The sequence below is a fragment of the Pseudorca crassidens genome, chromosome 9 (genome assembly GCF_039906515.1).
Source record: "Pseudorca crassidens isolate mPseCra1 chromosome 9, mPseCra1.hap1, whole genome shotgun sequence".
Classification (NCBI taxonomy): Eukaryota; Metazoa; Chordata; class Mammalia; order Artiodactyla; family Delphinidae; genus Pseudorca; species Pseudorca crassidens.
The window spans coordinates 44,513,034-44,534,346 of NC_090304.1; the positions used below are offsets into that span (position 1 = coordinate 44,513,034).

A 21,313-nucleotide genomic window follows, 5' to 3' on the forward strand; every position below is an offset into this window, starting at 1 on the left:
CCGTAATCACATTCAGTCCCAAGCTTTCGGAAATCCAGAGGAGCCTTCCACTCATGCAGCCTCTACTTTAATTGAAAATCAGTTTGCTTATCAACAAACAAAGTCAGTCTGCAGCAAAGCATCAATATTTCCTTACACAGGGTTCAGGAACTCTAGACGCGCCCCTGCTTCCTCTTGCCCGAAGACAGGCTGAGTGCCAAGGATGACTCACCACGGTTCTTAGGCAACAGCCCTTCTTTGGGTTTGGCTACAAGGAATTTTGTGTCCGGCTGTGCACACAGGCAGGAATACTGGACAGCTTTTTGTGTGGCTAAGTACATTAGTGTCCTAGGGCTGCCAGAACAAATTACCACAACCTGGTGGCTTACAACAACAGAAATGCGTTCTGTCACAGTTCTGGAGGCCAGAAGCCCCAAATCAAGGTGCTGTCAGGGCCGTGCTCCCTCCAGAGGCTCTGGGGGAGGATCCTTCCTTGCCTTTTCCGGCTTGTGGTGGCTCTAGGGGTTCCTTTGCTTGTACATGTATCTTTCCATTCTCTGCCTCTGTCTCTGTGTGTTCAAGCCTCCCTCTCCTTTCTCTTATGAAGATGTAGGCTCATCCTAAATCCAGAATGATTTCATCTCAAGATCTCTAGTTAATTACATCCGCAAGATCCTATTTCCAAATAAGGTCACGTTTGGAGGTTCTGGGTGGACGTGATACTGGGGAGGGACACTATTCAACCCTGTACCCCAAGTATTTGGCAAAGGGGGAAGATACATTTATTGTTTTCTAATAATAAAGGTCAAGGTGACCTTCTCTGAGAATGTTTGCTTATTTCTCAATTTCCTCCCCCTGCTCTGAAAAAGAGTTTGATGCAGTTTACAGTAAACACACAGTACAGATGTGCTGAACCGTTCAAATGGAAAGGCAAAAGTCCATGAATAAACAGGAAGAGGAAAGGGACGTGATATCCAGACACGTAAGCTGAACAAAACTCTGGTTCTTGAGTCTCCTAGAAGTTAAAGTAGAGACGGGTTGTCTCTCTCCCACTTTTGATTAGATTGTAAGTAGAGAGGCAAACCTTCCTTTGATCCTGAATGTAGAAAGGAAGTTTTCCCATGGGAACCTAGATTTTTAAGAAAATACAGAGGCCTTGCTGAAGTAGGTTCTTCTAGTTGCTTTCCCTAGAAGCTGAGACAGTGTTAATTTGTCATCACATAAAGGCAAGTATAGCATGAAGTGAGAAGACCTGGGTCCAGGCCAATAGCTTTGTGATGTGAGGATAAAGTGCAGAGAAGTTTAAAGAGTTAATACTTCACAGATGTCTTGGGGTAGGGGAGGGGTGAGCAGGATACATTTATTGTCAGTTGCTAAGTTCACTATTTCATAAATATTTTTTCAACTCGGTCTCATCAGTATAGTGCAGGTGAAGCGCTAGACTGTGGGTACAGAGATCAGCAGAACATGTTTCCTGATCGTCAGGGAGCCGGGGTCCAGCAGAGAAAGGCCAAGTAGCAGTTGCTGGGAGGGCTCCCGGCAGGAGCCAGGGAGCAGACCCATCAGAGAAAAGGTCATCAAGAAATATTCAAAAGGTATATCCTCTCTGAAATTGCACCCTAGGAGTCTGGAACGTAAACCTTCAGGCTGTGGCAGGTTCAAGTTTTTACATGACCTGAACTCTGGTGGGCAAAAATAAATGTATTTCTTCTATATCTACATTTTTTTTGGACTCAAACCTCTGTTGACTGATATCAAAAATGTGTTCTGATCATGTCCAGATGCATGCAGCAGCCATCTTTGTGATTTTTCCCAGACATTTCAGACTTAAACTGTCAATTTCATTATTTTCCCAACCCCCGTAACTTGATCCTGGAGTTGATGGCAGAACCAGATGGGGTAACACTGCCAGCACGTGGACTGCAGTGTCAGTGGGAGAGAGCTGTATGTGCTTCCCCATCCTCCTCTGTCTCTGCTGTGGGCTTATGTCTCATGAGATACCACGTGCCCCTCTGATCCCTGGCTCCATGGTGTCGTCCTCTGAGATGTCACCCGTCGCCATCTGATCCCCCACTGGAGGGACCCCTTTGCATCCTCTGCTGTGGCATCAGCTCTTTCTCAGCTGCTTCTGTGCCCTGTTCAACAGCTGGGGTGCAAGCCCAGGGCTTCCCCTCTGCTCTGGGACCACAAGAAACATAGGGGCTTCTCTCTCACTCTCACTCAAGGACATATCCATGTCTCCATGTCTACTCCTTGTCTGCTGCATGTCGATGGCTCAAGGACCACCTCTCTGGTACACCTGGGAAGTGAAAGACACAGTGCTGTCTATGCTAAGCCCCCAGGCCTAAAGAGATAGGCTGCTTCTCCCATAGGGACTTGGTCTTAAGAGGCAGAAGGGCAGGTTCCTAAAAATGCGCTGGGTAAACTTTAATGCACAAACTCCAGACCCAGGTTGATTGGGTTCAACTCTCAGGTCCACCACTTATTAGCTGTGGGACTCTGGGCAAGTCACCCAGGAGGTCACTTAACCTCCCTTTGTCTCAACTCTTCATCTGTAAAATGAGGATTATATAGTACTCCCTCATAGGTTTGAATGGCACCATGTACATAAATTTAATATAAGTAAAATATAAATATATGTGCCTGTCTCATGCAGAGCACAGCCTGACACATTGTGTTATGTAAGACTTAGCTGCCATGATCCTTAGGAATAGTAATATAATTAGCATTATTCCATCTTCAACTCTTTCCCTTCCCTCTTCCTCTCCCCTAGCAGTTCAGAATCTCTCATCTTATCTCTTGAGGGAGAGAAAACCTTAATCAGACTGTATTCTTCCCATTTCTTTCACTTATACAAAGACTATAGCTTTTTTTTCTTTTAGTAATTTTTAAGGATTTGCATCTTTATTTTCAATGGCCTTTGATGACGGTCCCCATCAGTGCTGGTCTGATGTTTCACAGACCAAACGGGGACAGTTATGGGGCCAAGGCACACGTTGGGAAGTGCATGAGTTATATTCCCAGGTTGTCCCTTCACCAGACAGTCTCCAGAACCATGGTTGGGGAGGTTCAGGGAAAAGCTGTGCCCTGGTGGTGGCTGAATCTCTGTGTTTGCATCCTGTGCAGGACTCAGGAATCGACATCGGGGACATCACTGCAAGGAAGGCTCTGAGAAAACAGCTGCAGTGCAAGACCTTCCGGTGGTACCTGGTCAGCGTGTACCCAGAGATGAGGATGTACTCAGACATCATTGCCTATGGGGTGGTAAGGAGCTCGCCCCTCGGGGTTTCGCCCAGATGCAGACAGAGAGCAGGATCAGAGAGAGGTGTGGAGGGTCAGGGAGGGGGAGAGCCTCTTGTCCCCCAGTATGGGACGTGTGGTAGACCTGTGGACAAGAGGCTGATTTCTGGAGCTGAGTGTGAGGCAGCCTATGCTTTCATAGCCCAAACCTCTCCATTCCCTTGAGAGAGGTGCTTAGTCTCTCCTTTACAGTCCTAAGCAATTCAGCTCTGGCCCCAAACCTGCATATCCCACTTAATAAAACAAAACCTGAAGTCAGGTTAAGATTGCAAGACAACGTAACAAACTCCACTGTTCCTCAAGCATGGGTGCCTGAAGTTCTACCAACCAGCCTTCATGCCTCCCCCACCCACGGGGCTATGTCTTTCACTCACACAGAGCCTCCTGGTAAGGCATTCTGGGAAATATAACCTTCCTGAGTTGCTGTATTTTGAGGGATGTTTTAGTACCACTTATTGATTGGCAGCGAGCAGTTCCCCCAGCAGAGGCAGCAAGATGGAGGGACAGAGCAGAGGGTTTGGACCTGGTTCCTATCTTGACCCAGCCACTTCCTGGGCAAGTGTCTTAATGTCTTTTGTCCTTAGTTTCTTCATACGTTAAGTGTGGTAAAATAATACTGTCCTCGTGGGTAGAAGAAAGTCTCAGATACATAAATGTATTTTGTGTCTAAGGTTAAAATACTCTGAACATTATAAACTCTCCCATTCTTCCAATATCCCCAGGACCATACAACTCTTAAGGTATTTTCAATACCTGATTGATTTTTGGATATCTCACCTGGTTTTTGCTGACTGAACACATAAAGATTTTCTGTGACAGTTAAGCCCTCAAAACTATCCTCTGGGGCCACCTGCCTTACCCCCACCCCCTGCTGTGTTACAGATGGGGAAACAGAGAGGCAAAGTGACTTGCCCATATTCACGCAGTTAATCAACAGTGAAACTGAATCTGAAACATCAGCTTCTGATATCACTGTCATTCCTCCCTTTGCAGTGTCCCCTCAGACCTCTTAGATACCCCAGGATGAAAATTTGAAGGAAGAACTGAGGCCTCTTCCTTTGATGACCTGTGCTCAGAACTGAGTTCAAGGCCTGCCTTGGCAGGAACATTATGGGTACAACGTCAGCCTGGGAGGAGAAGAATCCTTGCTGAAGGGTTGGCCTCAGTGTTCCCTGGGGACCTCCCAACTCTCACATCCTAGGATTCTAAAGGAGACAGAGCCAAGGTCCCAGGAACTCCCCCCTTCCCACCCTCCTGCAGGGCCTCTGTTGTCCCCGGAGGCCAACCTGTAGGAGGGGGTCATATCTTCCCACAAGAGTCCCCATGGCATGGCTGACATGTCCTGAGAGAACCGCCCAGTAGCCTCTTGCCTCTCCACTTCCCAGGCTGGTATAATTCAGATGTCAGAAAACTCCTCAGCTGGCGCCGCCCAGCTGTTACCTGAGGCTCCAGATCCTGTCATCACCGTGGAAACACACTGGACTGTGAGGTGCCCATCAGTCCCATCTACCTCCCCAGAACCATCCTGAGGATGCGGCTGTTACTGGTACCCCTACACTCAGCCCATAGCAAGTTGTGTGTGCTGCTTGGCCACTGTTGAACCCAGCCCAGACAGAATAGTTATGCTACTGTGGCTCCAGAGAAACTATTGGCCCAGACCTCTGGGAGCCAGGCAAGCTTCTGGATTCATGGTCTCACCAAGCTATCAGCTGTAGCTAAAGAGTATTAGCCAAACTCAGCCAGAGAAGCGGGGAAAGCAGTAACGGTGGAGGTGTATGCACGCAGCCATTGCAATTCTGGGTCTTGGCCCAGGGCGTTCTTGTCTTCCAAGCAAAAGGGTCTCATCTTATGAGCACATACAGCAGGTTTACCATGTAGTCTCCTCACCACCGCACCCAGAAACCTTTGGTTGGTCAAATAGTAAGTGGCACATACGGGCTTGTGATCCAGATCCGTCTGAGTCCACAGCTGGGGCTGTGTTCACTCTGTTGTGCTGAAAAACCTCCACTTGCCATCCCAGAGGGCTGAGCTGTGGCAGCCGTTCCTGGGCCTGGCGGGGGTCTCTGACCCCCTGCATGTTCATCTGCCAGCTTCTGTTCAGGGCCCAGCCAGCCCCCCTCCCTCCTGCCTCCTCAACAGGCTGGGTTCTTACGTGAGCAGAGATATGCTTGCTCGTCCAGGAGCATAATGAACTCTTAATGGGGGCAGTAAGGTGACAATGGGCAGGGCAGGATGCAGCACAAGAGCAAGAGGATTTCTGGGGCTGAATCTTTCTTCCTGGTGTTTACTTTTGTTCTGAAATGGAAGGACTAGATGTCTTCTCAGGGGCACGTTGTGTTTTTTTATTTTTCTTTTTCCCTTCCAACTCATGCCTAAACTGCATTGCTCAGGTCAAATAACCCCCTGGGATTCTCAGGCCATTGTCAAGTCTATATAACCCTGCCCATTAATCCAGTAATAGGTCCCACTAATGCCTCCTGCAGGCTGAAGGGCCTGTGGGCCCTGCTGTGTGGGCATGGGCATCCGCCTGGATCACCGAGCTCCGGGCCTGGGAGACGGCATGGCTTTGCATAATCCCAGCTCTGGTGCTGACAGTAGAGATAGAGCAGCATCTGGAAACAGACATGCCTGCTTCTGAACATTAGCTTTGCTACTTAATCACTACGTGACCTTGACAGTTTGCAAAACGTGAAAGGTTATAGTCACATCACTTCATGGGGCGTCTTTCACAGTCTCAGGATCGTCTCCATTTGCATGATGGAAAGAGCTTGGACTTTGGAGACCGACAGACTCCAGCTCTGCCTTTTGTCCAACTATGATGCCATCCATTCACTGTTCATTTTCTTCATTCATTCACACATACTTACTGTGTAATATGTGCCAGGGCTGACCCACGTCGCAGGCAGTTAGAAAGCCTGAGAGCTAGTCTGGTGACTGATAGAGGAGACGGGCAAGTGGAGAAGTGACAAGAATACGGCGTGTTAAGTGCTGCAATCAGAGAAATGGAGGTGGTGGCCTCACACCCAGATGTGGGTCAGGAAAGGCGTCCAGAGTGACAGAGAAGCTGAGGACCACAGGAAGAGGAGGATTCAGTCAGGGAAAAGAGACCAGGGCAGAGGGTCCATGCAGTGGGAACAGCATGACAGACCGAGAGGTGTGCAGAGCTTCCTACTGTAACACACTTCTTGCACCCTTAAAAGAGATAGTATTACTGATCTGGCTATGTTATTTTGAGAATTAGGTGGGATAACGCATAGAAAGCACTTCACCTGGGACCTGGCACATAGATGCAGTCATAAAAGCTAGTTTCCCTGAACGGCCTTCAGAAAGGTTATAGCGGTAATAATAGTAGCTAACAATTATTGCACGTTTGCTATTTGTCAGGCCCTGTGCTGAGTACTTGTAGATATTGTTTCAGTTAATCCACAAACCTGTGAGGTTGACACTAGTATTATCCCTATTTGAGAGTGAAGGAAACAGATGAGGAATTATGTTGCTTTGTCCAAGGCCACACAGCTGGAGCCAGGATTCTATCTCAGCCCTCTCTCCCAGCTTCCTCAACAGACCACCTACTTAATGGGGGGTGGATGACACAGAGCCAAGGAGGACTTTATCAAAAGGCACCACCCACCCCTCATTCAGAGGCCAGCTTTGGGGATCCAGGGGAGATCCAAGTCTGACATCAGGGCTTTCTGGAACTTTCTCTTTGCAGTAGAAGTTAGCAGGTCTCACTGATGGATTACAGTGTTCGGCTTCAAATGTGACACCCGCCCCTCCATGGGCTGTGGGAGAAGTCCAGAGAGTATTTGCATATGCTCCTCCCACACAGGCCAGCCACGTAATTGGTTTATGATAGAGGATTTGCTGCATCGATGCTTCTGGGGCCCTGCCTAGGGAGCTGACACATGCTCATATTTCTGCAGAACCCCTAAACTTCAAGTTTGAGATTGAGCTGCTATCACCCAGTAAAGGAAAGGGAGCTCGAGAGAAAAAGATTTGCCTCTGTTCCTTGTCGCCTGTCAAGAACAGGGGTCGCATAGAGCACACGTGGGCCTCTGGTTATCTGTTCCATTTCGCACCCCTTAACTGGGTTCACTGCACTCCTGCCACGTCCATCAGGACTACGAAAACTTAGCTGCTGTCTGCCTCTGGCCTTCCCCAGATAGATGACCCACCTGTGGCCCATTGCCCTGGTCTCCCCTGGATTCTGATCTCCAGCCTCCTGTTGTGAACAGAGTGCTTTGATTGCTAAGAAGAGCTTGAAGCTAGCTCAAGTTTAGGTGGGTAAAGATACCACAAACTCCCGCATGGGCTTAGGAACTAAAATACAGCTGGACATGAGCACTTGAGCTGGGAAGCCACTCAAACCGCAGCGGGGGCAGGATGATCTCTCTTGTCTCTAAATCTATCTGCCTCCTGCCTCATCTCCTTGATCACACTGGATTCCTCTGCTTGCACATGGCCCAGCAGATCCACCACACCCAGTCTAAATGGCCTCACCATCCTAGTGGCCAGCACCCACTGACCACGGTGTCTGGTCTCTCATCTGGACTCCTAGGACAGAATAAGAGGATCATGAGATAGTCACATTCCAGAAAGAGAAGGACCAGGAGAGGGGAGGAAAGAAAGACAACTGTTAATTCATTCTAAGCTATTTGTTGGTGCCTGCCAAGGTCTACTCAACTATGGCATGTGAGCAGGACCACGTGGACCATAAGCTGCCCTTTCCAAAGGCTGAGGGTGAGCTTAAGCCGGAAGGGGACATTGAATACCTGCTTTCCTACCTAGATGTGGTAAGACTTGGTTCATGGTACCCAGACATTTGTTCTGTTGATTGCCATGTGCTTGTAGGTGAGGATAAGAGATACCTCTCTCTTCCCCTGCTCCCACTCTGGCCCCCTTCTCTCTTATTCTCCCACCAGACCTCCCACTCTGGAGAGCCCTCATCAGCTGGGCCTCCGCTGGGGCCTGGCCAACCACTGCTGGATTTGCAGGAAGCAGAGAAGGCCTGGTCCTAGAGGATATCCCAGGCCCCCAAACAGCTGACACGTTTCTTACTTCCCTCAACCCTCAAGAACAAAGACTTCTATCCACGGACTTCTGAAGGCCATTATGCCACCCTTGTGCAAAAGGAGGGGGTGAAAAATCTAGTAGCGTCTCGTGTGTGTGCATGCGTATCTTTTATTTTTACCTAGACTATCCCAGCTCCGCAAACCCAGCTTGCTGTGTAACAGCATCTAATGCTTCCCCTCCAGAGGAGGCTGGTCTTTCCTCAGCACCTTGATGCAAGGCAAAAGCTGGTGCTTGTTGGTTTCCATAGTATTCAGAGGGCCTCAGATTGATTATGGAAGCAGAGCCTGTCTCAGTGGAATGCTTGTTTCTCCTGATTTAATGCACCTGTTTCTCTGTTCCTTTCTCTCCGGTGTGGCCGCCTCTCCCCTGGTGTTCAGCTGCAGAACTCTCTGAAGACTGATTTGTGTCTTGATCAGGGTCCAGACACAGAGAATATTCCTATCGTGTACATCTGCCACGGGATGACGCCCCAGGTGAGTGCTCTGAGAGCTCCCCATGCACGTGTGTGTCTGGTGTGGGGAAGGAAAAGCTAAACTCTGTCATGGCTACTCTGGGCCCAGAGGCCTTGGGAGCTTTTCATTAGGAAGTATCCTCATGAGCAAAAAAGCGAGTCATACCTGCCATGCTTGGAAGGAGTCTGAAGGAGCAGATGCTGGGTTGCCAGGACCCCCTGGGGTGGGGCACAAGGAAGGCGATACATCTCTAAAGAGGAATACCTGCCTCCGTTGGGGAGACTGTGCGTAAATTACAGCCCTGGCTCTTGCAGCCATGCCTTTCCCTAGCAGGAGGGAACCCAAAGTTCCCCAGGCTCCCTGATGTCTCAGAGTCCCTTCGGAGTGCCTCTTCACAGCCTCAGGCTCTGCCCTTTAGTAGATCATAGCTGGGACCAAAATTTATAGCCATGAGATCCTTTCTAGCTCCTCTGACTTTCTGGTGGAGAATAAAGGGAAGCTACCAGGAAAGTAAGTTATCCCTCCAAAATTCTCCATTCATAGCCTAGGCTTCAGATATCTGAAGAGGTTGTTGAGACACTGGCAAGAGAGATGGTTTATTCAACAGAGTACAGTGGGCAATTCTTGACCAAGAGTGCCATAGACTGACCTGTTATGACTTGACATTTTCAGAGTTTACTTACCTTACCTCCAGAAGTGTACAATGATTTTTAAAAGGTATCTTAGTATAGAAGATGCGTATATTCGTGCAATTGCAATTTAGCGCTTAAAAGAGTTGTTACCTGCCTAAACACACAGCTAAAGGAGATTGCGATGTGTGTGTACCTGGTGTACGATGCCGAGACTTCCCAGCAACTGTCCACTGTGATCTCCACCACCTTGTCCTTTCTGTGGGCCAAGCTGCTGTGACATCACTGAGTGGTCGGTCACAGGTCAGCAGATCGCACTGCCTTCACACCACACAGTATAGCAACTCATTCTCCATTATTACAATGGTGTGACATTTTTAATGAGTGACTATTTTTATGTAAACTTATTATTGACATAGAACATATATACAGAAAATAGACAAATGATAAGTGTACAGGATTAATGAATTTTCAGGGCAAACACACTCATGTAACCAGCACCCAGGTCAAGAAAAAACATTGCTTGATTTTGAATTTTATGTAAATGGCATCATAGGGTATATGCTTTCTCATGTTGGCATCTTTCTTCCATCATATCTGTAAAGTACTTCCTTACTGTTACGTGTAGTTGTAATCCGCTCATTTTTGTTACTATGTAGTATTGCATCTTGTGGATATACCATTTTCACTATATAGTCTACTGTTGATGGACAGTTGGACTATTGCCAGGTTGGGAGAATTATGAATACTGCTGCTGTGAACATCTTGTCCATGTCTTTTGGTGCACATATGTACTAATTTCTTTTGGATTTATACCTAGGAGTCGAATCACTGAGCCATAGGGTTGACATATGTTCCTTTTCTTTTTATTAGTTATCTATTTTATACATATTAGTGTATATATGTCAATCCCAATCTCCCAGTTCATCCCACCCCACCCCCCAGCTTTCCACCCTTGGTGTCCATATGTTTGTTCTCTACATCTGTGTCTCTATTTCTGCCTTGCAAACCAGTATATGTTCATTTTCTGTAGACAGTACCTACATTAGTCTGCTAGGGCTGCCATAATAGAATGCCATAGGCTGGGTAGCTTAAACCATAGAAATTTATTTTCTCAGTTATGAGGCTTAAAGTCCAAGATCAAAGTGCCAGCTGAGGAGCTTCCCTGGTGGCGCAGTGGTTGAGAGTCCGCCTGCCGATGCAGGGGACACGGGTTCGTGCCCCGGTCCGGGAAGATCCTACATGCCACGGAGCGGCTGGGCCCGTGAGCCATGGCTGCTGAGCCTGCGCGTCCGGAGCCTGTGCTCCGCAACGGGAGAGGCCACACAGTGAGAGGCCCGCGTACCGCAAAAAAAAAAAAAAAAGTGCCAGCTTTCTGCTGAGAGCTCTCTTTCTAGCCTGCAGATTGTCACCTTCACGCTGTGTCCTCACGTGACAGGGGGAGAATAAGCAAGCTCTCTGGTGTCTTTTTTTTTTTTTTTTTGCGGTACGCGGGCCTCTCACTGTTGTGGCCTCTCCCGTTGCGGAGCGCAGGCTCCGGATGTGCAGGCTCGCCGGCCATGGCTCACGGGCCCAGCTGCTCCGCGGCATGTGGGATCTTCCCGGACCGGGGCACGAACCCGTGTCCCCTGCATCGGCAGGCGGACTCTCAACCACTGCGCCACCAGGGAAGCCCTGGTGTCTCTTCTTAAAGGAACACTAACCCAGTTGGATCAGAGCTGTACCCTATGACCTCATTTAACTTTAACTTGAAGATTTGGGAAATTCTTAGCCTGTTCACTTTGCAAAAAAATGAGAAAGCTTCTTCTGGAGAGAATACCAAGAGTGTGAATGAACAACCATTTGATTAAGAGATCATGGGTGGGATTCATGGACTTAATTAGTCATCTCACAGTAGAAGGCATCAGTAGAGATGGGCTTATACCAGCAGAGACACTGCCAGTTTGAACTAGAGAAAAAGTGGGGCAGAGTGAAGGAACGCTATTGGATTCTTGGATTCTATAAGATGGGACCACATAGCTATTCAGTTGTGAACATGCACTATTCCTCAAGAAAAGGGAAGAATAGTACTGAAGGTGATGTAGAGATCATCAGGGCTGCCACTCCCACCACAGGCCCAGGGGTAAGGCCATTCCCTCAAAGGATAGGCCTGCTGCTCTGGTTTCAGTGGGCAAGGATGACCCAGTACCAGAGGGGTAGGGCCAAAGCAGCGAGCACCTTGGGTGGGACCACTCCAGAGAGCTGAAGGGGCAGGCGGCCCTGCAGAGACATGAGGGTGATGCTGCCACCCCAGTGGGCCTGGAGGGCAGAGTATCGAGACAAAAGATGATTATTCTTGAGCCTTAAGATCGAGTGGAATTTGCCTTGCTGTGGTTTGGGCTTGTTGGGGCCCATCGACCCTTTCTTCCTTTCAACTTCTCCCTTTTGGAACACGATCATCTATCCTATGCCTGTCCCACCATCACATTTTGAAAGCACATAACTTGTCTGATTTCACAGTGTCTTAGCTGGAGAGAAATTTTGCCTCAGGATGAATCACACCTTGTGTCTCACACATATCTGATTTAGATGATATTTAGATGATATTTGGACTTTAGACGAGTTGATGCTGGAATGAGTTAAGACTTTCGGGGCTGGCGGGATGAAATGAATGTATGTTGACTGAGAGAAGGAAAGGAATTCGGGGGGCCAAGAGCAGAATGCTATTGACTGAAATTGTGTCACCCCAAAATCCACGTGTTGCAGTGCTAATCCTGACTATATTCGGTGTAAGGAAGTAATTAGGTTAAATAAGGCCATAAAGTGGAGCCCTGATGTGAGAGGATTGGTGTCCTTCTAAGAAGAGCCACCAGAGAGCTCCTCATTCCCTGTCTGTCTCTCTCTGCCACGTGAGGCCACACCAAGGAGGGAGTCGTTTGCAAGCCAGGAAGAGAACTCCCTCACAAGAAACGGAATGGCAGCACCTTGGTCTTGCACTTCCAGACTCCAAAACTGTGTGAAAATAAGCTTCCGTTGTTTAAGCCGCCCAGCCTGCGGCATTTTGTTATGGCGGCCAGAGTCATCTAAAATACTGTCAGTTTTCCAAAGTCGTTGTGTTAATTTTTACCCCCACCAGCCATATATTAGAGTCCTAGTTATTCCCCGGTCTTGCCAGCATTTGGTACTGTCTGTCTTTTTAAACTTCTAGACATCACGGTGGGTGTATAGAGCTATCACATGGTAGTTTTAATTTGCATTTCTCTGATTATAAATGCATCCAGGCACCTGAGTCTTCAGTTGTTCTTGAGTGTGAGTCAAGATGGCCAGGTCAGAGGGAGTTGGGTCTTTGTGTAAATTCCCTCTCTGCTTTGTAATGCCTACGACCAGGAACACAACACGTAAACTTTCTTTTAACAAATCTGTGTGGAAGTGTGCAGGGTTGGTGCTTATCTAGGGCACTGACCGAGCGTCAGGTGTTTCCTCTGTGGGATGATGGCTGTCTGTTCAAGCCCAGGCTGCCGGTCTGCCGGGTGCAGATGATTCAATACGGGGCCGCCTGTGTTGTCAGGAGTGTGGATTCTGGAGCCAGCTCGCCTGAGGCCAGATGTCAGCTTTGGAACTTTCTAGTTGGGAACCTTCGGGCAGGTTTTTCCATTTGGGCCTATTTTTTTAATCTGTAACTTGTGGATTAATAACGGTATATAGCATAACGGTTGTTGAAAGGGTGTAATACATTTGAACAGTGCTCAATAAATGTTAGCTATTAGTATTGCTATAATGATAATATTGTTATTATCACTGCCCATTGAGCCTTGCTCAGTGTAAGTACCCTCCAGTTTCTAACTCCAACCCACATTGGACTGGCTTTCCTTGGCCTCATGTGCCATGCGCCGTGGGCTCCTGCTCTGGCCAGAGCCGACGCATAGACTACGAGAGCAGTTTGCTACAGCAGCCGAAAATGCAGGGGTGTAGGGGCGAGGGCAGGGAATGGGGCGTCAGGAAGCCTGAGTCCCAGGCCTGGTCTTGCCACACATTTGCAATGTCACCTTAACCCTCTCTGGACCTTTATTTTGTTTTATTCTTTTATGGAGGTGTCCTTTCACACTAAAGTACACACATCTTAGGTGTGCAGTTCAATGAGTTTCCACATGTGTAGACGCTGTACAGGCACCACCCAGATCAAACTCATCGCCCCAGTGGGCCTCCTCATTGCGCCTCTTGGTCAATACCTCTACACAGAGGTAATGACAATTCTGATCTCTAGCACCACTGATTAGGTTTGTCTGGGTCTGTATTCTTATCTGCAAGCCAGGAAGTTGGACTGGCCATCTCCAGGCCCAGCTTGGCCAGTTCTGACAATCTGCTTACCTCGAATTCTTTTGTTCTGAAATTCAGGTGGCCTGGGAAGCTGTGAGTTTGTGCTGTGCTTGCCAGGAATTCTGGGAGCTGCCTTCCCTTGATGCTTTGTAAATCAGCTTCTCGATGTGGAGCTGCAGCAAGCAGACTTGGGTCCCCCTCCCTGTTCCCCACAGAACCCTCGTATAAGTGGGCTGTATATGGAGCAACCCCAACTGGGCCCTGTCGCCCTCTCCTACCAGGTCTGCAGCTGAGGTGCACAGCCCAGAGGTAAGGAGGCTTGAGACGAGCCTCAAATCACACACACTTCCCAGAACAGAGAGGTGTAGGTACTCTGCCGTGGCAGGAGTTTGTTGAGTATGGCCTTCCCAGTGAGTTGGGAGAGCTGGGGAGGACTGGGTCATCCTGGAGATGGGCTGTGTATCCTTGGCGGGAGTTCATGCATCCACTAGGGGTGGACATGGGTACGGGGGTAAGCGATGGGTGAGGAGGCAGGGCCTCTGGCTCTCAAGGCTTCCCAGAGGCATCCACTAGCCCTTAAGAATTTCATTGGCTCACGGAAGAGACGAGAAAAGGAGGAGCTCAGAGATATCACCTTAGTACAAGGTCAGGGTACATCTCAGAAGGGGACTGTGGACAGATACAGGCCTCAGGGATACTCTGAATCTCCCAGAATTGGTCCAAATTAAGTGCTCAATATGCATTTCCAGGAACATTTTCCCCTCCTACTAACAGCTCTCAGCAAATCTCTTGGTACCATGGCCACAGAGGTCAAGGAGAACCCAGGGAAGTTCACAGATGGGCCTGCCACGTCCAATTATGCAGGTTGTGCACTGTACAACTCCAGAGGAGGGATGTGGTACCTCACATTGTTGTCTGGGGAACAGAGACCTGCCCTAGGTGACAGTCTTTCTGGGCTCTGTTATGAAACCTCACATGTTCCTCCCCGAGCATCACACTTGATAGGAAGAGTAAAAATGTTGAAAGGCAAATGATGAGGTATAGAGTGGTCAAGAACCAGACCACCTGGGTTCAAATCCCAGCCCTACCGCTTACTAACCCGGTTCCCTGGATAGGTGTCATAACTTCTTTGTGTCAATTTCATAACCTATAAAGTAAAGATTATAGTAGTGTCTACATTTTAGGATTGTTATAAGAATTAAATAAATTGGTGCACGTAAAACACTTAGACAACACACCTGGTACACAGTCATTGCTTACTAAATATTGGATAATTATTACCAGATTGGTAAAGAGATTCAAGACCATGTCCTTACGAATGAGAATTGTTTAGCCTGGAGAGGAGCAGATTTAAGAGAGACATGAAACTTCCAAAATTATAAGGACACAGATTTTTTGACTGAGTGTAAAGGAAACTTTTTCCAGTCATTGGCTCAGGCAATCGTGGCCTCTCCGTCATCAGAGGTGGCAGGCTCCAGGGGCATTGTGCAGGGTTCCTATGTCATGTGGATGCTTAAGCTGAGAAATCCCTAAGGGCACCCCCACCCTGAAGTTCTATGACTTTTTAATTCATTACCTTTTTAGATTTTTCTTTAACGAATGAGAGTCCATAATTTGCCAGATACTGCTCTTGGCCTTGCGAGACAGTGATGAGCCATATGGAAGTCGCTGCCCTCACGAAGTTGCCATTCTAGTGCTGCAAACAGACTTTTCTATATCATTTCGTCCTCAGTCTTCAACCCAGCCAGGGCTTGAACTCTTTTCTTTCTTGGGAATTATGTATATGGCCACAGTTGAGCTGCATGCCTTGGATTTCAGCCAGGCAAGAATGGTGAAGGAGGAGGAGGACAAGAAAGCAGGACTGCGACCTGGTCAAGTTCATCTTGCCGACTTTGAGGATGAACTTCCCTTCGTTGCTTCCTTCATCCAAATTTCTAAGGTTTTTTCATTTGGGGTTTTAAAATCAGAGAGAACCTGTATCAGCCAGGTAATAATCAATCCCCAAACCTCACTGGCATTAACCAAACAAGTTAATTTTGTCAATTCAAAAAAGTAAAACATTTTACATTAAACATTAAACAAATTAAAATGAACAAGGGATAAAAACGTATTTAACTCATTAATAAGGGAAACAGTAAGCAGGTACTGAAAGTATTTGAGGAACTCAGTATCTGTAAGCATTTTCTAAAAAAGAGTGTTAGAATAAGATTATAGATTAGATACAAAAGTAGTTAATGTCCTACAGGGAAATAAAATCATAGCCTTTAATGTGATCTTTTCTACCCAGACAGGAATCTAGAAGTTAACGTTTAACTTCATAGTGTCTGGGTACTAATCAAAAGGTAAATAACAAAGTCAAACACAGGTATATTCTCTTGGAAAATTACATACTCTTGGGTGGGCTTGTTAGACGATGCTCCAGTTATGATATTTAAAGGCTAGGTAACCTCCCGTCCTTTTTTGCCTTATTTCCAGGTTTTAGGTAGTTCTCTTAGTCTTTTCACAAAGTTGGCTAAAGGTGGGGTGACTCTCCAGGCCCTTAGTGACTTGGGTACCCTTGTGGATTCACAGTCGAAGCACATGGACTTTCCCCCCAGTTATTTCCTAGAGCAGCCGTAACAAAGGAGTGCAGACTGGGTGGCTTAGAGAACAGAAATTTATCATCTCACAGTTCTGAAGGCTAGAAGTCCAAGACCAAGATGCCGGCAGGGCCATGCTCTCTCCAAAGGCGCTAGGAAAGGATCAATCCCAGGCCTCTCTCCTTAGCTTCTGGTAGTTCCTTGGCTGGGGGCGGCATAACTCCATCATCACATGATGTTCTCCCTGTGTGCTTGTCTGTGTCCAAATTCCCCCTTTTTATGAGGATGCCAGTCATATTGGATTAGGGGCCACCACTCCAGAATGACCTCATCCTAACTTAAATAATTACATCTGCAGTGTAATTGTTTATTACACTTATTTCCAAATAAGGTCACATTCTGAGGTACTAGATGTTAGGACTTCAACATATGAATTTTTGAGGTACACAGTTCAACCCCCAACACCCTCAAAGAGGAAAAGTGTGACTAGAAACCTGACTTCTGTGCCTCAGACGAAAAGTGCCTCACATCACTTCCTGTCACATTCGACTCACCAGAGCTATCACGTGGCCCTGCCTCACTAGAAGTTAGAGTCTTCTGGGTGCCCAGGAAGCCTTGTCTCTGCCACACAAAGTTAGGTATTTTCTAAATCACTTCCTCCTCTGACAAATAAGAAAACAAGAAAATGGCAACTGGGGATGGGAACTACTTGCCTGGGGTCACAGCACAATCTACTGGCCAAGACAGGTCTAGGAAGGATGCCTGTATTTTGTGTTCCATTTTCTCCTCCAGTTTCATTCATTCATTCATCAAACACATGCTAGGTTGTCTTTCAGGAAGTCCTCATATTTTGAAAAGTTTCATTTCCCTTGAAGAACAAATTTGGTCTAGTGATAGAGTGGCATTGTAGAGTAACTTATAGTGGGGCCCAAAGACATCAGAGACCCAAAGGCAGCTTGGACGAGGAAGAGGGGTGGGGTTCACCTGTTTCAACCCTTTGAGAGATTCTGCTTAAACGTTGTTTAAAAAGTTCACTCTGATAGCATTGTGATATTCCCAGGTCTCGGAGAAGGCCTTGGGTGGGAGAAAGCCTAGTGTAACTAATCAAATTAGTGAGGTGAAGTTCCTGCTAAGCATGCTAATTGGTTAATGAGTAAATGTAACCGTTTTATTTAAATTAGCAGCAAATTTCAAGCAATCCTCAAAATAACTGAGAATATTAGCCCTAATTAGTGTAACAGCCTGGAAAATTTCTTCTGCTGGGAAAAGTGCAAAAATGGAGTCTCCCCACAGGCTCTGTTTATTCAGTCGATCACTCATTCACTCACTCATTCCTTCATTTGCTCATTCAACAAACATGCATTGAGTATTATGTTAGGCCAAGAACTGTGAGAGGCGGAGGCAGCTTTACCCAGGTCCCTGACCTGGAAGAGCCCCGATCTAGAGAGGGAGTTGGACACTTAGAAATTACCGTTTATACGGTGCAACCTACGGCCCCAAGCCACTTTCTCATTAGGCCATCAGAGGAGAAACGGGACAAGAAAAGGTCTGAAGACCTCTCCCATTCTTTCTGCCTGAATCTTCTAGACTGTAAAAGACACAGGGGGGAAAAAGTGCTTTTTCCACAGGAAGGTAAATTTTTGCCTGTAGAAGAAGGAAGATGAAAGGACCTTAAATTCTTTCTAAAGTTTTTGAAATACTGAAGCTGCCACGTTTATGCTTCAGGAAGTGCTTTTTGACTCAAGGTATAAACATTAGAATTGAGTTGAAAGAAGTCTTCTATTTACCCCGTAGATGAATTCCCTGTTAGATCAGGTAATGTGTTTAAAAGAAGGAATTGTAGATGGAATCTGTTGCCTCTGCTTTTTGGAATTTCTAGAATTTCTTCATTTTTTTCTCACTTGGCTCTCCATGCATATACACACACATGCAGAGAGAGAGAGAGAGAGAAATGAGTGGGAAAACTAGCTTATTTCTCTGTCTGCTAATCACTGTCTAGAAACTGCCATTCCCACGTGGGGTCACGATAAAGCCATCACTCCTGGCCTGGTCGCCAGTGCTCCCAAGGCCAACGCATGCGGCATTAGAGGCCCTTCCTGAACTGTGCTTGCACCCCCAGAACTTTCAAGTAACATCTGAGAGACAGCTGAAAAGTTTTACTTTGTGGGACGAGAATTTAACTCGCCAGCCACTTCTCTGCGACCTTTGGCAGACTTCTTCACTTCTCTGCGATTTATACCTATAAATAAATGAGAATGCGAGGCACCAAGTGGTTGTGAGGTTTTGAAAAACTTCCCTGAGTTTGTTTCTCGGCTTCTCGTGTGTGGTTTTATGGCCCAGGCATCAGCTGAGGACTGTTAGTGCAGGGCCCCGACTGGATTACGGTCCTGGGGGAGCCTTACCCTGTCCTGAGACTCTGGCTGGCCACCTCCAGCTCTGCATTATTCCGGGACTAATCCAAATAGGATTATTTGGATCTCATTTTCTTAGTACATCCTCTGCATTTAATATTTTATTTTATATTTCTTAGAGCTTCCGAATGCTAATTTGGTCATATTTTTTTGTAATTCTATAAATTGTTAACTCTTCCACTAAAGTAGAGATTGACCATGGTAAGATACAGAGCAAAATAGTCCCTTGTCTCTGACCCAAGAATCTTGTGTTTTCTACCAGCATCTGTTAGGTTAGCTTGTTAGTAGGGTGAAGTCTCAGATCCTTCACAATTCTTTATTTTAAATTGAAGTATAGTTGCTGTACAATATTATATGTTACAGGTGTACAATATAGCGATTCACAATTTTTAAAGGTTATACTTCATTTATAGTTATTATAAAATATTCGTTGTATTCCCCATGTTGTACAATATATCCCTGTAGCTTATTTTATGCCTAATAGTTTATACTTCTTAATCCCCTACCCCTCTATTGCCCCTTCTCCCATCCCTCTCCCCACTAGTAACCACTAGCTTGTTCTTTATATCTGTGAGTCTGTTTCTTTATGTTATATTCACTAGTTTGTATTATTTTTTAGATTCCACATATAAGTGATATCACACAGTATTTGTCTTTGTCTGACTTAGCATAATACCCTGCAGGTCCATCCATGTTGCTGCAAATGGCAAAATTTCATTCTTTTTTATGGTTGAGTAATATTCCATTGTGTGTGTGTGTGTGTATAATGTATGTGTATAAAATATATATATTATATACATATGTATGTGTGTGTGTATATATATATATATATATACTGCATCTTCTTTATCCATTCACCTGTTGATGGGCACGTACATTGCTTCCATATCTTGGCAATTGTAATTAGTGCTGTTATGAACATTGTGGTGTGTTCTATCTTTTCTAATTAGTGTTTTTACTTTTACTTTTTTTGATAAATACCCCAAAGTGGAATTGCTGGGTCATATGGTGGGTCTCTATTTATTAGCCTCTGAGCTGTAGCCTCACACGTTTCCAGGGGCCACCATTCCTGTGGGACACAGAGTAAGTGGGGCCTCTGGGGTGAGGCAGTGTCTAGCCCTGGGACGCCCTGCTTCTTGCACATCCTCTGGACAGCCGTCCCTCAGCTCCTCCCCTCGGCCCTCTCACTTCTGCAGTGTAGGCTGCTTGTTTGAGGGGGTAGCTTTTGCTCCAGAGGGCCCAGGGCAGTGATTGATGCCCTCACAACCTTGGGGTCAGGGGAGGCTGGGATCTAGGCCCAGTTCTGCCCATAGCACATGTGTGATTGCGGCCAGTGACACAGTCTTTCCAACGCCAGTTATAATCCAGGAATTGGGGCTTCACTGAATTATTATGCGGGCTCTGTTGGCCCATATGTGACAACACCTAGCCCAGTGCCTAGAACATGATGTTCGGTGTGATTGTGTCACACTCGTGGGCAGCCTCCCACCACTCACCTGCCATTCTTGGAGAGCTTTGCCTCTCAGGCCTCGGGCCTCGGGGATAGGTCACTGAGCCAGCATCCAAGGAGCTGAATTTGGAACCCGACTTGGCTTTGTGGCCTCTTACAAGTCACTTCACCTCCCTGAGCCTCAGCTTCCTGATCAGGAAAGCGGGGGTGGGTGCTGAGATTTCAATCAAGTAACCAACTCCTATGTGCCTGGCACCAAGCCTGGCACGGAATGGGGCTCAGTAACGTTGGCTTCTTATTCTAGTTAGGGCAATCTCTCAACAGTTTGGGGGCGCTTGCTAGGCTGCCTAAGATAATGCTAACGACAGCTTACATTTATTGTTTACTGTTTCTAGGCATTTTTCTAAATGCTTTGTGTGTATAATCTCGGTGAAAACCCTCGAGAGCCCTGGGAAGTAGGTACTGCTATTACCCCATTTGTACAGGGGAGAAACTGGTCACATAATTACCAAGAGGTAGCACCTGGCTGGAAACCCTGGTTGCCTAACTGGGAACCCACGCTCCAAGCCGTGGCTCAGGACTGCCTCCCTGGTTTCATTAGATGTGTGGCCTCCACTCTCAGGAAGTTCTCTGGACAGAGACAGGACAATAAGCCCCTGTTGTGTGGTGTGATGAAGGCTTGGCACCGAAGAGATGTTCAGGGCACACTTGCTGGATGAATAAAGGCTGCAGTGAGAATACAGGGAGGGAGTAGCCGATCTAGCCAACCACCAGGCATGTTCTTCTTCTTGGGTTCTAAAGGAAAACCGAGCTTAATTTGCAGTTTCCTCCCTGAGAGGACTTACGGCAGGGTCCAGAGACTGGGCTGAAGGAGAATTGAAAATACTACCCAGTCAACTCTGTCCTTCCCACCCACCATGGGCCAGGCCACGGAACACAGGCGAGTCAGCTCTCTGGACTCATGAGGGCTCTCTGCGCGTGCCCTTGCCTGTGGAGCTCCTGCTTTGCCCTGAGGAACTGGGACGACCATCTCCCCGTAGGATGCGGACCCCGAGGATGCTCCAGCTGTACTGTGCCAGTTTATATAAGGGACTCGAGCATCTGTGGATTTTGGTATCCGCGGGGGCCCTGGAATCAATTCCCC

At 47.1% G+C, this 21,313-nt stretch overlaps 1 protein-coding gene across 4 annotated transcripts in view; it reads left to right on the forward strand.

Moving 5' to 3' along the window:
• GALNT18 (polypeptide N-acetylgalactosaminyltransferase 18) overlaps positions 1-21,313 on the forward strand; it is a 362,747-nt gene that overhangs the window by 284,145 nt on the left and 57,289 nt on the right. For all 4 annotated transcript variants that reach the window (XM_067749893.1, XM_067749894.1, XM_067749892.1 and 1 more), the window contains exons 8-9: positions 3,106-3,243; positions 8,730-8,825. In XM_067749893.1, the coding sequence (XP_067605994.1) occupies positions 3,106-3,243; positions 8,730-8,825 (234 nt within the window). The remainder of the gene's footprint in view (positions 1-3,105; positions 3,244-8,729; positions 8,826-21,313) is intronic.